Source organism: Zingiber officinale, chromosome 4B, assembly GCF_018446385.1.
Source record: "Zingiber officinale cultivar Zhangliang chromosome 4B, Zo_v1.1, whole genome shotgun sequence".
Classification (NCBI taxonomy): Eukaryota; Viridiplantae; Streptophyta; class Magnoliopsida; order Zingiberales; family Zingiberaceae; genus Zingiber; species Zingiber officinale.
The window spans coordinates 129,818,832-129,834,489 of record NC_055993.1 but is presented as its reverse complement, the minus strand read 5'-3'; the positions used below and the strand labels follow the sequence as shown (position 1 = coordinate 129,834,489).

The 15,658-nt window shown below is 37.6% G+C and overlaps 1 protein-coding gene across 2 annotated transcripts; it reads right to left on the bottom strand.

The window, feature by feature from the left end:
• Positions 1 to 761: 761 nt before the first annotated feature.
• Positions 762 to 13,829, bottom strand: LOC121976714 (histidine--tRNA ligase, chloroplastic/mitochondrial-like). Of its 2 annotated transcripts, XR_006110683.1 has the most exons (14): positions 13,506 to 13,829; positions 13,309 to 13,430; positions 13,128 to 13,223; positions 9,736 to 9,824; positions 9,431 to 9,560; positions 7,065 to 7,157; positions 5,373 to 5,447; positions 3,761 to 3,878; positions 3,496 to 3,638; positions 2,324 to 2,452; positions 1,917 to 2,077; positions 1,503 to 1,657; positions 1,008 to 1,141; positions 762 to 918 (listed from the first exon to the last, which is right to left on the bottom strand). XR_006110683.1 is itself a non-coding variant. In XM_042529014.1 (12 exons), exons 1-12 carry the CDS (start codon positions 13,666 to 13,668, stop codon positions 1,519 to 1,521), a joined length of 1,458 nt encoding a protein of 485 aa, XP_042384948.1. In that variant the 5' UTR covers positions 13,669 to 13,829; the 3' UTR covers positions 1,341 to 1,518. The 2 variants fall into 2 exon arrangements, 1 of the variants encoding a protein (XP_042384948.1); XM_042529014.1 differs by lacking the exons at positions 762 to 918; positions 1,008 to 1,141 and having other exon boundaries at positions 1,341 to 1,657.
• Between the last annotated feature and the right edge of the window lie 1,829 nt (positions 13,830 to 15,658).

The following is a 15,658-nucleotide window of genomic DNA, read 5'->3' as shown; positions in this document are numbered from 1 at the left end:
AGGTTAAGGTTGAAGAGAGTCTACTCAGAAATAGAACCCTCTCATCCTTTAGAGATCGTTGTGTTTGAGTGGATCAAGAAAGTTGGAGCCAATTGGGACCCGTAGAGCACCGTCGTTTTTGGAGAGGTAAGTTGAACAAAGAATCTCGCCATGAGGTTTGAGGTTTTTAGTTGCGGTAGTGAAAATTCAATTTTTTTTCTTTTGAAATTAACAATGTGAGTGGAGCCTATAATTAATTAACAATGAAATTTGAGATTTATAGAGAGATTTTTTATTGTAAAGAGAGTAGCATGCTTTTATGCATATGAGTTATTTAGAACTCTAACCATTATATGATGTAGTATATTGGAAATTTTAAAAAAAAATTATTTAAAACTCTAAGATTGGAGATGTCCTTAGTCTTTGGTTGTGCAGGGATGATAACGAGGATGACAGTCTTACCGGGTTATCCATCCAGGCCGCATCAGGGGCAAATCTTTATGTGCCCTTTCTTTTCTGTGAGACTTAATTTGATGCATTCATCTTAAACAAACAAACATACAAGAAGATAATTCGTACGTGGAGAGCACAGCAGCTTTGAGAATATAACACATCTCTAGATGTGACAATGCAGCAGCAGCTTGGGTGGTCACAGATAGATAGATACTTGTTTACATGGCAAGACAGTACCAGGATAAAAGTAGAAGATCTCAGACTTCTTTTTATATAAAATTTTCTTTACTTTTAATTTGTTTATTTTGCTTTCAACTTTATTTAGTTGGCAAAAAGATGAAACCACCATCCTAGTGATCCCTGACCCCGGCCCCATTTGATTCCTCGTCGTGCATGTATCTTCTCATATTTTTGTATGGTCCCATTTGATCCTTTTGGCGAGATTGTGTTTGTCGATAGCTCGATCCACTTGGAATTGTCATGTACCTTTCGATAAATATTTTTGTTATCATTTAGTCAACTGAAGGATTAGGAAAGAACTGTGAAGAAATTGTAGATGAGGAGAGAGAATATACAGATTAGCTTTTGACATTAACCGCCCTCACAATCCATCCACCAAATAAATCAAAAAAAGTCCTCACATTCCATCCACTGACTCTTGGCATGACGTCCTAACTTTATCAATAATTCAATCTGTCATAAATGTATCCTGCATGAAAATTAAATCCTTCAAAAATACACCCTACCTTACCACCGGAACAACAAAATAAAAAATGATCATATCTAATGTAAAGTTGTTTAAAAAATTAATTTGTCATGATTCCCCACCACTTATAACATATGGACCCTCATGTTTAAGGGAAAAGAACAAGTACAAGTTGAGGAATGCTTTAGGATCACAATCAAGGTAGGAAAAATAAACAAGATGAATGTATTTATTCAGTTTAATTTTTTTTAAAAAAAATACAGGAAAAAAAAAGAGAATCATTTTTGCCAACATTTTTCCTGCTCTCAGCCACTTAAATAAGAAATTATTTATTATAATTGAACAACGATTATAAATTACAAACCGTTGAATTGTTCTGTTCAACCCAGCTCGTCAATTTTGACTTCGTATTCTTCTCTTGTCGATAGAACCTTTACCCGCACTGTGCCTCGTTGCCACTCGGAATTGCCCACCAAGAAAAGCCTAGTTGCATTGATTCGCTCAGCGTGCTTAAAAACCCTATCAAACAGGCAAAAAAGAGGGGGGGGAATCAAGAGGGAAGCAAGGGGAAAGAAGTGTTTTCTAAACCGATCAGCGAGGTGGATTTTCTGTTGAACTGACAAAAAGATGATCTGGAAGGTGCTATACCATTCCCATGTTAACCTGCCGAATCGGGTCAGGTTTATAGAATACTTATACTAGATAGTGGGATGCCCTAACTAATTTCTGAAACAAAGAATTACGGACTAACTAAATTGAACTAAAGTTCAAGACGTACCATTTGAGGCGTCTATCCTCTACAAGATCGACGCTGCGGCCTTTACTTCGAAGGGAGGAGGCAACCATTGAGGCCTGATCTTCGAGTTCCTCATCCAATGGAAAGACTATGTCATCTACTTGGCGTGCCAGTTCAGGTAGAAGCCCTTTTTCCTTTAGTAACTGTGATCAAACAGCAGACACCTAAAAATGGTTATATCGAAAAATAACAGAAGTGCAACCATCTAATCCTCGCGTTGCTAACTAAGAAGTGGATAACCGAGATGCTAGTTCAAGGAAAATTTGTCCAGTAACAACAATTTCTTCTTAACGAATATGACTCTTGATGAAGTTTCTAAGTTTTCATTCTGGACGTCTCAATAACAATAACAATAACAATAACAATAATAAATGATAGAATCTACTTACTTCAACTACAACAGCATCCCCAAATCCAAAACCACAAGCTGGAATATCTTCACTACCGAATGTGGATAGCAATCGATCATATCTTCCACCGCCACAAATTGCTCGGAGCTTACCTTCTCGGTCAAATGCCTGATAAGACAAAAAAATCTGAACATATGAAGCAAGAACCAGGCCCTTCAAATTATTCTGTGGCATGACATACAACATGAGGCCAAAAAATTGCAATTGAATTACATTTTAGGTACATCAAAACTAAGAAAAGGTCAAAAATAATCACCAAAACAAAAGATGCGTATGATAAAATTTTCCACTCAACAGTTAATCTAGGTTGTTCTCCTTCGCCTTTCCTGTCATCTGTAATTTTTTCCTATCTGGTGATTTGCCATGGTATAAATTTAATTAAGATTGCCATTAAGGCATATTCCATTCATCTATGTGGCATTGGCATTTCCCTAATCAACAGATTACTTGAAAACCGAAAAGGAGTTAGAATATTGGTTTAAATAAACAGCTTACTTCTAGTGAAATCTGAAGTGAATTTTAGTTCTCGGTCACCTTAGGTGCCAAAATTTAGTTAATATAGATGGTTGAATCCACAACCCAAGTTGATACCAAGTACAAAGTCACTCTACTGCTAAATGAGGAAATCATGCCAATCGATTGGAATGGCAAGAATTACAAAAAAAAAAGTCGATAATACATAAAAAGAAAGAAACAAATTGTTATCTTAACATTACCTCATTCCTATTTAAATTTGAACTGAAAAACCCAAAATCAAATACATCTAATTAAAGAAACCAAGGTCTGCAGGTGATAACAAAACTAATCAACTAGTCTCAGCCCAGACTAGGCTTTCAAATCATAGTGTATTGCAAGATGTTACTTAACCAAAGCAGATGTAAAAGGTGTAGCTGAGATCATTTCTTAAACAAATAATTAAACTTTTTGTCATATTATTGTAACATTCTTCTTCAAACAAAGTAGACCAAAGCCGGCAAAAAAAAAAAAAGCAATAGGATAGCTATCAATAAATCAGATTTTGACCACACCATGGACAATCTGACGTTAGACCTAAATTATACAACCATATTTTGGTATGTACCAATTCCAATGATTTTGGAAAACAAACCAGCCTACACTAACAAAAAAGAATAGTTTATTAGATGTCTGACCTCAAAGACAATTCCTGTGTAATAGGCAAGTCCACGGACTACAGATGCATCGAAACTAATCCACTGAGAATAGCCATAATGCTCAGCAAGTGAAAACAGTTTTTTCAAATCAGCAACAGCTTCACCATCAGATCCCAGAATCTCTACAATCAAAGAATAAGAAAAATCATAAGAGACGGTCACTCCATTAGTTCATGCAACATGATATATGTTTGACTATCACAAAACAACAGCAGCAGTAAACTTGAAAATTCTATAAACAAACCTTCAAGTCTCTCCAATGATTTAAGGGAGAGTACTTCAACTATTCCTTTGACAGCTTCTGGTGTCACCCCAGCCAACATCAATTCCTTCTCAACCTCTTCTTTGGTGATTTTTCCCAACTGCACTATATGTAACAATGCTGAGCGTTATAAGAACAAATGCTAAAATATATTGCAGTTGCAAACTAAGTTTAAACGGGCATTTAAGAACTCAACAAAGAATACATAAACAACAAACACTTTAAGGAGATGAGTTTTGAATGTAATAAAACAATTAATATTGAGATATTGCTTGGCTGTGTGAAGAAACATATTTTAAAAAAATTCCATGAGAGAGACATAATAGCATACTAAATTCTGATGGAACTAAAATTAAGCTAGGTCAATTAGTGTACAACTCTCCTAGGATGAGCATTTGTGTTCTCAGTTGTTATTAGAAAATTCACACAAGATGGAAAACATCAGCAAGAACCCTTCGCATCAAATCATGCGCTAGATGAGTAGCATTCCCTTAAAATACTCTACTACTGCACTTCGTGTTTTTTTGAGGCAAATGCCATGAGTTTGTGGATGCCCACTGAAACCTATACAAATTAATACATACAACAACAACAACAACCAAGCTTTTTCCCACTAGGTGGGGTCGGCTGCATGAATCCTTTTATTTAGCTATAATAAATAAAGTAAAGCAGGTTAAGCACTTCTTCACAGCAAGCTGTGGAGCCAAAACCTTGGAGTGTGATGTGTGCCACCAGATACAATACTCCAATTCCTGAAAAGCTTAATATACCATACTGAAAGGAATTTGTACATACATAATGGGGATGATTAAAATCATATAGCTGATTGTCGATGATGATACTTCAAACAATTCAGCAATATTAGCAACCAAAGAATATGAATGTATCAATGGTTAAATGCTGCACATGGAAACATTAGTTAGAAAATAGTAGCACCTTAGTAATTTGCACAATGGTACGGGTCAAAGCCGTGCATTAAGGGTTGATGTATGTTGAATTAAATTAGTCTGTATAGAAAACAAGTAGTTTTAAAAACTTTTCGATTCCTCCCCTCCCCCTCTTCCCATTGGGTTCGCTTGGTAGTTCCTGTAAAACAATCCGTCTGGTTGATGAAACAGAGTATTGAGAATGCAAATATTTGCACAATTTGAAATTGTTATCCGAGTTATGTCAGTTAATACACCTGTTTGTTATCTACTAAGAACATACTTTGAAAGTTTCCATTTTTTACATCTCATTTGCAAAGCTTCCATATGTCAAGATGAAATATATTTATTTATTTATTTAGGGAATAATTAGGCAGTTGCCGGAAACAATTGAGGACCCAAGTGATTTTCTTACTGGTTCTGATAGTAAATGAAAAATCTCTCTTTTATTCCTTACCAACCTCTCTTGCCTGAATAAAACAATGTCTAACTAGAATCCTTAATCGACAGAAAAATCTTTGAAGCCGATGGAATTTTACATCTCATGGATGATAAACTTGCACTAAAAAAGGCACTCTGAGGTAAATAATTAGTAGTCCAGAAACCAAAATTTTCACCCCAACATTAAATAGCAAAATAAAAATACTAATATCAGGAGGCAAACTAACTTTGTCGACCATCACGCAAACTTCTGCAAACAAATTTTCTGGTATAGAATACATTTGCAGCACTGCCTGAAGGACCTGCAAGGTAAATAATCAATTTGTAAGTTATTTGCAAACCATTGCACTGCACTAATTTGTACTATAAAAAAAAAAAAAAGGGCAGCCCGGTGCACAAAGCTCCCGCCATGCGGGGTCCCGGGGAAGGATCCATTGTACGCAGCCTTACCCTGCTTTTTGCAAGAGGTTGTTTCCAGGATTCAAACCCGTGACCTTTTGGTCACATGGCAACAATTTTACCGTTGCACTATATATATATATATATATATATATATATAAGGGCAGTCCAGTGCATGAAACTTCTGCCAATGTGCAGTTTGGGGAGGGTCTATTGTACGCAGCCTTACCCTATTTTGCAAGACTGTTTTCGAGACTCAAACATGCGATCTCCAGGTCATACGGTAACAATTTTACCATTGTGCCAAGGTTCTCCTTCTTGCACTATAATATATATGTCCAAAAATAATAATAATGAAAACAAAACTGCATAGACTGAGTTCTAGCCATGAGAGATAATAAAAATTGGCTAGGAAAATAGACCTATCAACATAGTTATAGCAACCTCTCATGAAATGGCAAAGGCCACTGGCCAGATTGTATAGTCTATATAAGTTTGTAAGTTAAACATCCAAATAGTAGGAACTAGAAGGTGATGAAACTTTAGACTACAACTCACAACTTACATAGGTTTATAAGTAACTAAGGAGCCTAAATCTGCCTTCGGATGCAAAATCATCTTATAAAAACAGAAGAATGATTGCAGAAACAGGCCCTAGTCATATATACTAACGGATTTTCAGATGATTTTATTGCATCCAAGCTCACAAATATAGTGACAGACTTTTGACATCGTAGTCAAAATTGATAGTTTCTTTAGTTTGTACCACTTAGCATCCCAGTTACTACAATTGTGCATGTTATTGGACTCAAATAACTGAGCACTTGTTTCAATTAAAAAAACCTAGAGGCTTCTTTTTGTATGCACAACAATAATGATCCTCGATTCCTCCTAAGCGACTTTCCTTTTTGCAAGGTCCACAACTTGCTGTTGGACGGCAATAGGTGCAACACCATTAAGAAGATTAAACTGCACCTACATTGAAACTTTATGATGGTTACTTATTCTCAAATAGACTTGATACAAAAAGGTCATAATATTCTTTTTCAAAAGAATGGAAGTGTTCGTAACACTATTAGCCACTACATTAGAAAGATTAAAAGTCCACCTGCATTCAAATTTTAAGATGGCTATTTAAAGAGAACCTTGTCATGAAAACCGATATTGATCCTACTTGTCTTTTCTGTGACATGCAAGATTAAAGATTGTCAATCATTTAAGATGTAATCTTACACGTCTTCCTTTGTTTACTTGAATCACTTCTACAAGCAAATATATGTAATGTAAAAAACTATTCTCGAGAGAATTGCAATTTTAGTAATCCTACAGTAAAACCCTGATTTCACTCTGCAATGCACATGCTCGCATTATGTCCACGTTGATAAATACAAATGTGTCAAAAATTACAATCTCCCTCACCACTTTTGATAGATAAATAAGTCAAAGTTTTGCTTCTTCAATGATACAGAATCAAGGTAAGTCAAATGATAGCAAGAAAATGAAGGATTTGTTTGAAATACCTTTCGGCTAGAGATTCTGATTCCCACATCTGACGATGTTATTCCAAGCCGTTCAAATAACAGAACAATAGCATGAATAAGTTCAGCCTCTGCCTATCAAAAAGCAAGACAAGTTCATAATAACAAAAGTGATACAGAAGAAATCTCACAATGACCACTCAGGAAAAGCTGAAACAAAATGCACGCTTTCTAATTCAAATTTTTTGTCCAATTCAAATAACTAGTGTTTGACATGCTATTTGGAACAAAAATTTAAGAAATTTTCAAAATCTACAGTCAAAAGATTGCATGAAGATTTTGCTGTTCAGCAAATATAAAATACCGTTAGGTCTTCTTTGGCGTTTGAAAATTTTCTAATTTTAATTTTCAATATTCAGAAAAGGCTATTGAAATTTAAAAAGAAAAGCGAAATAAATATTTATAGCACCATTTTTCTCTAATAAATTCAAAGACCTAAAAAATGCTAAATATTTGTTTTCTCTTACATCTAGAAAAAAATATAAATAAATGATTATCAGAACCAATGTAGGTCTAAAGCCAAATAACAAAAAGCGCACTGATGTAACTGAACCCTGAGATATTATGTCGCTGTATTATCCTAAAACATGCAAAATTAACTAAAAACATTTGTCTAACTTGATTACATTAGCTTTAAAATTGTGCAAAATCTGCACGTCATTGGACAAGCACTGCATCGCCACTCTTAACATTGATCAACTGCCAATCAGCACTGCAAGCACCTCCGTCAACCACAGGCGAACTCACGCAACCACACCATCGGCCACAATATATGCTCTATGCTCCACTACCCGTATCAAATGCCCATGGTCTTCCTACCCCAGCTGTCACTATACTGTCAGTCATAGGATTGCCCTCTGAATCCCTTCCTTGTTGCCTCTCACAAGCATTAAACGCCTCTCCAGCCACAAGCAGGATTAATCTGAGCACCCACTAGGACGAATCAAAATCAGGAGAACACCTCTTTCTCAGACAATATACCTAATTTTACTATAGCTTTCCTTCAAGGAAAAAAAAATGTTGATAGAGGCCTTATCTCCTTTTGAATCCTATAAAATCACTAGATCTGCACCAAGAGTTATTGTAAATACAAACCTACAGGATAATTGGAATTGGTACAAGGTTCATTCATGTTAAGACAGATGCCTGAGTTTTGACAGATGATTAGATTTAACATATTTCTAAATTGATTAATTGAAAAAGAAATTTTTTTTTTAACTGGTACAATATGACCCTTGTTGAACGAGCACAATTTGTCAAAATCAAACTTTTAGGAGCTGCCAAAAAGTTTTGGAACAGCTTCCAAGCCAATTATAACATGATAGTGGAAGAACTAATGATGATATAACTAGAGATGAAACGAGAAATGATTGCACATATATTTCATCATACTTGATCAACTGTATAATAAATTCATAAACCTAGAACAACCACACTTAAGTCAGATAGAATATTGATTCGAACTTACAGTCTACGTAGGTGTTGTGATGTTAAGGAAAAGCCTTAGTGGACCCATAACATTGACACAGATAAATGTTATAGTCTCACTTAGTAATCCTTCCCCTAAGAATAAAAAATCATTACATAAACCACAAGACTTGACCTTAGAAAAATGACAATCTTAGAGGGATCATCTTAATGAATTGACTTTAAAAGATTGCCCTAATGATTTGATTTTAGAAGATACGTCAGATGGCATATCCTTGGAAGAGACTCCTATTCACACAATCCTTTATAGAGCAATCCATATGCCACCAATCATGGCTAGATTCATAAAACAACTCATTTATATTTTTCGGAGAAACCAAAATAGGAAACTGAACAAGAAAAATCAGAAGCAAGAATGCAGGGCCTATGGTTGTTATTCATGCTCTAAAGGTTCACAACCTCAAGAGTTTGCTTTATTATCTATGCGTTGCCTATGATTGAGATTTCTGATAAGCTGATACAAGAGACGCATATTGATTGTTGGAATGAAATTTTATCGGGAAATGATTATTATAAAGAATATGCTGATTCAACCCGTAGACTCAAAGGCAACCATACATTGCATGTCAATTGATTCATTAGCTCCGGCAATTCTAGAATAACTCCTTTAAAAGCATTTACATTCCTGCCACCATCTTTTATTTTGAGAGAAAAATTGATTTTAATGCTTACTTCTTTACCTCACCAACTTATTTAACCATTAACTTATTTATCAAAAAAGAAGAATCAAGGAAGCCCTAATCTTTATCATTCATATGACGAAGATTTCACATGATAAATTAAAGAATAGTAACGCATCATGTGCAATCAATGCATCAATGCAAATATATATAAATAATGTAATATGAAATTGGGCATACCCGCACTCTGGTTACACCAAAGATATCCATATTCCATTGATAATGCTCTCGACGTCTTCCCCTTGTCATTCGTTCATATCTCCAACATTGCCCGATCGTAAACCATTTTAATGGAAGAGAGACAGACTTTCTGAGCAAAAAGACTCATGAGGCATTAGGTCTGGTGAAAGATACTGCAAGTACTATAAACTACTAAAGCTGTGGATAATTGCAAAAACTTCATAAGTAAAGCAGAGTTCAAGAGGAGGGCATGCATGTGCAATGGGAAATTTTGATGTCTTCAAATGTCTCATGTAAAACATTACCCTTGCTTGATTACTAGCCGTGCAAGTGAGGGGGTGAGTTCGGGCCTCAAAACAACACGGCGACCTCCTTTGTCCTCAAAATTATACAGCTGAAAATTGAAAAGGTTACAAGTCAAAATCATTCCATGTGAATATTTCAATAAAATTTAACATGAAATTGAAAGTAATGCAAATCATGAACATATTCTGGGTTCTCTTTAATCCTGGAGAATATTATATTAAAAAATAAATAATAATCTAAAATAACACATCACATAGGGCTTAGGGTTTATGGTGAAGGTTTAGGTGATCAACTTAACTTAGGTAATTTAAGTAGGTCAAATGAGTATAGAAATTTTAATTTTTATCGTAGAGTTCAAACTTCAGAAGTAGAACAAGCTTTAAATGGAATGCACAATGGAAAAGTCGTTGGACTAGATGATATTCCGATAGAGGTATGGAAGTGCTTAGGGAAACAAGGTATTGAATGACTTACAAAATTATTTAACATGATATTGAAAATAAAAAAAAAATATCTGATCAATGGAGGATAAGTACTCTAGTTTCTTTATATAAGAACAAGGGAGACGTACAAAATTGTGCAAACTATAGGAGTATTAAACTAATAAGTCATACCATGAAACTTAGGAAAAAGTAATAGAAAAAAGATTAAGGAAGGAGACTACGGCGACCGAAAATCAATTTGGATTCATGCCTGGAAGGTCGACAATAGAAGTTATACATCTTAGACAATTAATTGAAAAATATAGGGCGCAAAGACAAGATCTATACATGGTATTCACTGACTTAAAAAAAGCTTATGATAGAGTTCCAAGAGAAACTATATGGAGAATTCTAGAAAAGAAAAGTGTTAGCGTAACATATATTGAACTAATTAAGGATATGTACGAGGATGTAACGACTAGAGTAAAGAGTTTAGGTGGAGTAACTGAAGCATTTCCAATAAAGATAAGGTTAATCAATGATCAGCTCTAAGTCCCTATCTTTTCACACTAATTATGGGCGAACTCACTACACATATTCAAGGCATAGTACTGTGGCGCATGTTGTTTGTAGATAATATTGTTTTAGTAGATGAAACACGTGAAGGAGTAAATGTTAAATTAGAATCTTGGCAGGAAACACTAAAAGGGAAAGATTTTAGGCTAAGTAGAATAAAGACAGAATATATGGAATTTAAGTTTAACAATATTAGATATAATGAGATAATTGTCAAGATAGGAGATGACGAGTTGCCCGAAACCAAGAGGTTTAGATATTTAGGATCAGTTTTGTAAAATAATGGGGGGATTGAGAGAGATGTGTTACATAGAATACAAGTAGGATGGTTGAAATGGAGGAGAGCGTCAGGTGTTTTATGTGATCGTAAAGTACCTCTAAAACTTAAAGAAAAATTCTACAAAACTACAGTTAGACCTACTATGTTATATAGAGCTGAATGCTAGGCTATGACTCGAGCACATGAGTAGAAGATGAGAGTTGCAGAGATGAGGATATTAAGATGAATGTGTGGACATACGAGAATGGACAGAATAAGAAATGAAAACATTAGAAAGAAAGTCGAAGTTGCATTTATTGAGGGAAAACTCCAAGAGACACGTTTAAGATGGTATGGGCATGTACTTAGACAACCAATAAATGTTCCAGTTAGGCAATGTGAAACTATAACAAACACGCATATCAAACGAGGAAGACAAAAAAAAACTTGGTTAGCAATGATAAAAAAAGATAAACTTTATTTAAATATAGATGATGATATAGTTGGAGATAGAGTTCAATATTATGAAAGGAACCATATAGCCGACCCCACCTAGTGGGATAAGGCTTGATTGTTGTTGATAGGGCTAAAAGGGAAGTAATATTAACTTTGTTGAATTAAACTAAGATTAGATTCTCTACCTTATGAACATTGTATGACACATAGTAATTGCCCAGAGTCGCTCAAAATTATTCCATCAGACATTAAAATATTTTGAGCTTGCAATTCAAAAAGTGGATGATCTATTACCACAAAAAGTCTTTAGCTTGCCAACGCATTGCATGAGCAAGCATATTTTATCAAATTGTATAACATAGTAAGTAATGAAATAAAGAGCATCCTTTCTCACAAAATTATAACCTCATTTTCATTAAGTAACGAACAATAAAAAAACAAAAGAGGTCATATGCCCTGATTGCCTCTTTGTTTGTTTGAGGTCTCCACAAGGATTTTTCAGCACAGTGACCATATTTTAATGCTTATATATCTCTCTTTAATGTCTTCTCCTTTAGAAAGATGATAGTACATTTTGACCTTTCACCAAATCATTGTGTATGAGGATTTAACTTCAAATGTATTTGGAAATAAGAATCCATTGAGGAAAACACTACTCAGGCTTTATTTTAATTCAAAATTAATTAATAGAATAGGTCCTTCAATTGGAGCTTAATTGTTATGACACAAGTATATCCACCACAGTTAAGCGGGGCCTTCCTGTAGGAAGGATGAGGGAATATAAATTGATCTGTACTCTAAACTGAACTCAATAAAATAATTGGACACCTATTATCCTTGGCTTACTTAGCATGCCTTATAATTAATAGTTCAATAGCCATGATATTGCATGTTTTGCCAATACTGCCAACGCAATATGAAGTTTGCATATAGTGTTTAAATTGATACACTGACATATGCAGCTTAGTATCTAACCATATGCATCTTAGTATCAAACCATGAACAACTTTACCCATGAGTAACAAGCACCTAAAAATACCACATATAACAAAAAAGGTCTAGTATGACACGTCAAAATACCATAAAGGACTTGAAATGAAGCAATATTGCAACATCCTAGCAAACAAATGATGTAAGAAATCCACACCTAATCAGGGAAATATTGGAAATAAGAATTGCAACAGTATTCAAGCTTAGGGATAACACCTAAATCGTGCATAATCATTAAACAACATCACAATTGGTCGTTGTCAAAATATAATTTAGCAAATCAATAATCCTAAGGCTCCTAGAGATATGCCTTGATTAGAGTTATGAAGGAATAAGATGGGTTAGATGGAACAGGCATGGGTTAGATGATAACAATGATGATAACTATGTAATGTTCCTGTACGAAGTCTGGTGTTCTCGGAGGGAGGGATCAGGTAAATTTGTAAAGGATATAATTCAGTCAAAGGTATTAAATTATGTTTTCAGCAAGATCAGATAATTAAATGCTATCTATTCTTCCTTTTCTCCAACCATTTTAGTTCTATAACCCAAAGCAAAAGGTACAAAGTGAAGGGAAGAGGACAAAAGTTACAGTCTTTCTTGTTCATTCATCGAGACATCACCCTAAAAAAATCACATCCTTTAACTCCAAAGAACAACCTCGCAACCCAAACTAATTATTACGTACTTGTTGGGTTATCTCTTCCCCAGCCTTCCTGATGAAAAGCGCCTCAGACTCAAGGACCGGGAAGTCAACCTCTTCGAAAGATAGAATCCGGGACACCTGATACAGGTACGCCATTAAGAACCACTTCAAACACCTAGAGAACACAAACCGAAGTGATCAAAGCCACCTACCGGCACTTTACCTCTCTAAAGTGCTGGAAAATCCAGTTGCGCAGCCTCATGTCCTCTGGCGGAAAATCCCTCGTCCCTCTTGGCGGGTTCACATCGATGAGCTGCTGCTGCTGCGCGATTTCCTCGGTCTCCTCTGAAAGAACTCTGGTGAGATGAATAGAGCAAGAAACGTGAATGTGCGAACTAGGGACGGTAGATAAGAGCTCACCTCGGGAGGCCGTCGAGGCGGATGAGGAGGAGGAAGAAGAGGACCGGGCGGAGACGGGGAAGCAGAAAGGCCGGAGGAGTGGAGGGGAGAAAGGTGTGCGGGAGAGGCGGAGGCCGGGGCGGAGGAGAAGGCGGTGGTAGTGGAGGACAGGGAAGGCCGCCATGGCGAGACGCGAATTCTTCACTTCTCCGCGAGACGGACGGACTGGGGAGAACGGATGGACTGGGGCTTCTCCGTCTCGCGTAGGGCGCGACCGCCCGTGTCTCGCGAGCCGCCCGTGGCCGATGCGAGTTAAGGGTGGAGATGCGGATTAGAGAAAGAGGTAGCTTTTCTATCCGATTTGAGTGAATCAAAAAACCCAAAAAATTGATTCATAAATCCATCCGTCATTATTATGTGATAATAAGTAAAATAATGAAAAAAAAAAGGAAAGAGTAATCCATATTTTCTTACTAAATAAACAAGAAAATTTTGTGTGGGAATAACTTTTCTCACTTTTAAAATCCGCTCACCGAATTAAAAAAAGCATTAAAAATGTCATTGATCCTGTCCGAGTGATGAGTCGATGGTCGTTGGGAACGTGGTATTCTCATTGACTCCGTGTAACCCTCTAAGTAACACAGATCTCCGTCGAGAACTTGCAAGCACAAAACCGAGCCGGGAAGGGAATCCCGGCGACGACCCTCCGACGCTCAAGTCAACTCTCGGCGGCAAGAAATCGAAAGAGAGTGACGAGAATTGTAGCTACAGTGGTGAATAGTGCATACCTCCGTTGGAGTCTAGCCGTCCTTATATAAGGCTCCCTGAAGGCGCGTGCACGCTTACCGAGATGTGCACGCTTCTCAAAGCATACCTGTAATGAATGTGTCAGAAAAGCATGTCTGACGTCATACCTCAATAGCGCGAGCATATCCCTGAGGTGACAGTGGAAACTTCCGTCTTACGATTCTCTGTCTGATCCGGCCGCCTACCATGCTTTATGTCGGCGACACTTGTCTCGAGGAAGATACAGTTACCTGCCCCTTTTGTCTCATACCAAGTCGGACAGAAGAACCGCTCGGCTAACGTCGCGGTTGGCCGAGCGGGACATCTGCTCAGCCAATCATACGGCAGCCCTAGCGTTGCTCGAACAGGAGAACCTCGATGGCCATGGTTCTCGTTCGGTCAAGATGAAAATCGCTCAGCCTTTGTCCCCTGCTGTTAAGCTGTGCTAGTCACTCGTCGGCGCGTCAGGAGCTCGGACCCGGGTCAAGCCGAGCTATCGGGATGTCGGGTCTGCTTTCCTCCGATCGGGGAGGTGATTCGCCCGGTCGGGCGCCTACAGGGTGTTGACCACCTTGACCTCCTGGCGGACGGGCCCCCCTTACCACCAGATCACATGCCTTCCCTTCAAGTCTAGTCGAAGGAGGCTGAAAGTCCAACTGACTAGACAAGTAGCCTGTTGAGAAATTGACTGGTCGGCCAGTAGATGAGCTGGATCCCGCCGGTTCCCGTAGGACCGACCTTTTTCTCCCAGTCGGTGCTTCGTGTCTTTGTACTTGGTCATTTTTGGATACTTTTCCTCACCACTGTCGAGGGGGCGCAGGCCGGTCGGCTACTGCTGACGTCGTCCGAATCTCCTCACGATACGTGCAGATCGCTTCCATTAAGGTCGAGCACGCGCCCATTAAATGTTGACTCGTGGGGGGATGTCACGTGTCGCTGGTGCAGCCGTCGCACATCCGAGGTGATAGCTGCTGACGTGACGTTTGGTGGTTTGAATTCAACGGTCAGTGTGCACCTCGATCCTTGTGCCTTAGATTGGACGGCTCAGCTCAGTCGTGCCCATCTTTATAAAGCTGTGGCGGCGCCGCTTCCTCGGCGCTCTATTTCCACTTCTCCCTCGTTTGCTCTGGCGACTTTGCTTGCTTCCAGTGCTCCGGCGACTCCCAGCTTTCTCCTCTGACACTTCATTTTCCTGTAAGCTCTAACTTCCATTTTTTTCCTTTTAGCCTTCATCGTCCTTCGACATTCCTTTATTCTGTTTAGTGAACCCCTTGTCGATCCTGCCTCATTCTTCCGTCAACTCTCTTAGTAAATTCTTCCGCCTCTTTGTTTTCCGACTATGGTCAGTTCCTCCCAACCGGTCGACGTGACCCCTGGTCCTTGGTACA

Excerpts from the sequence above, each read along its gene's own strand:
- LOC121976714 (XM_042529014.1), bottom strand. The coding sequence starts at position 13,668 with ATGGCGGCCTTCCCTGTCCTCCACTACCACCGCCTTCTCCTCCGCCCC. Across the intron at positions 7,158-9,430 it reads TTGGTGTAACCAGAGTGCGG|GCAGAGGCTGAACTTATTCA; the intron begins GTATGCCCAATT and ends GCTTTTTGATAG. Across the intron at positions 3,879-5,372 it reads TTTGCGTGATGGTCGACAAA|TTGGGAAAAATCACCAAAGA; the intron begins GTTAGTTTGCCT and ends CATATAGTGCAG.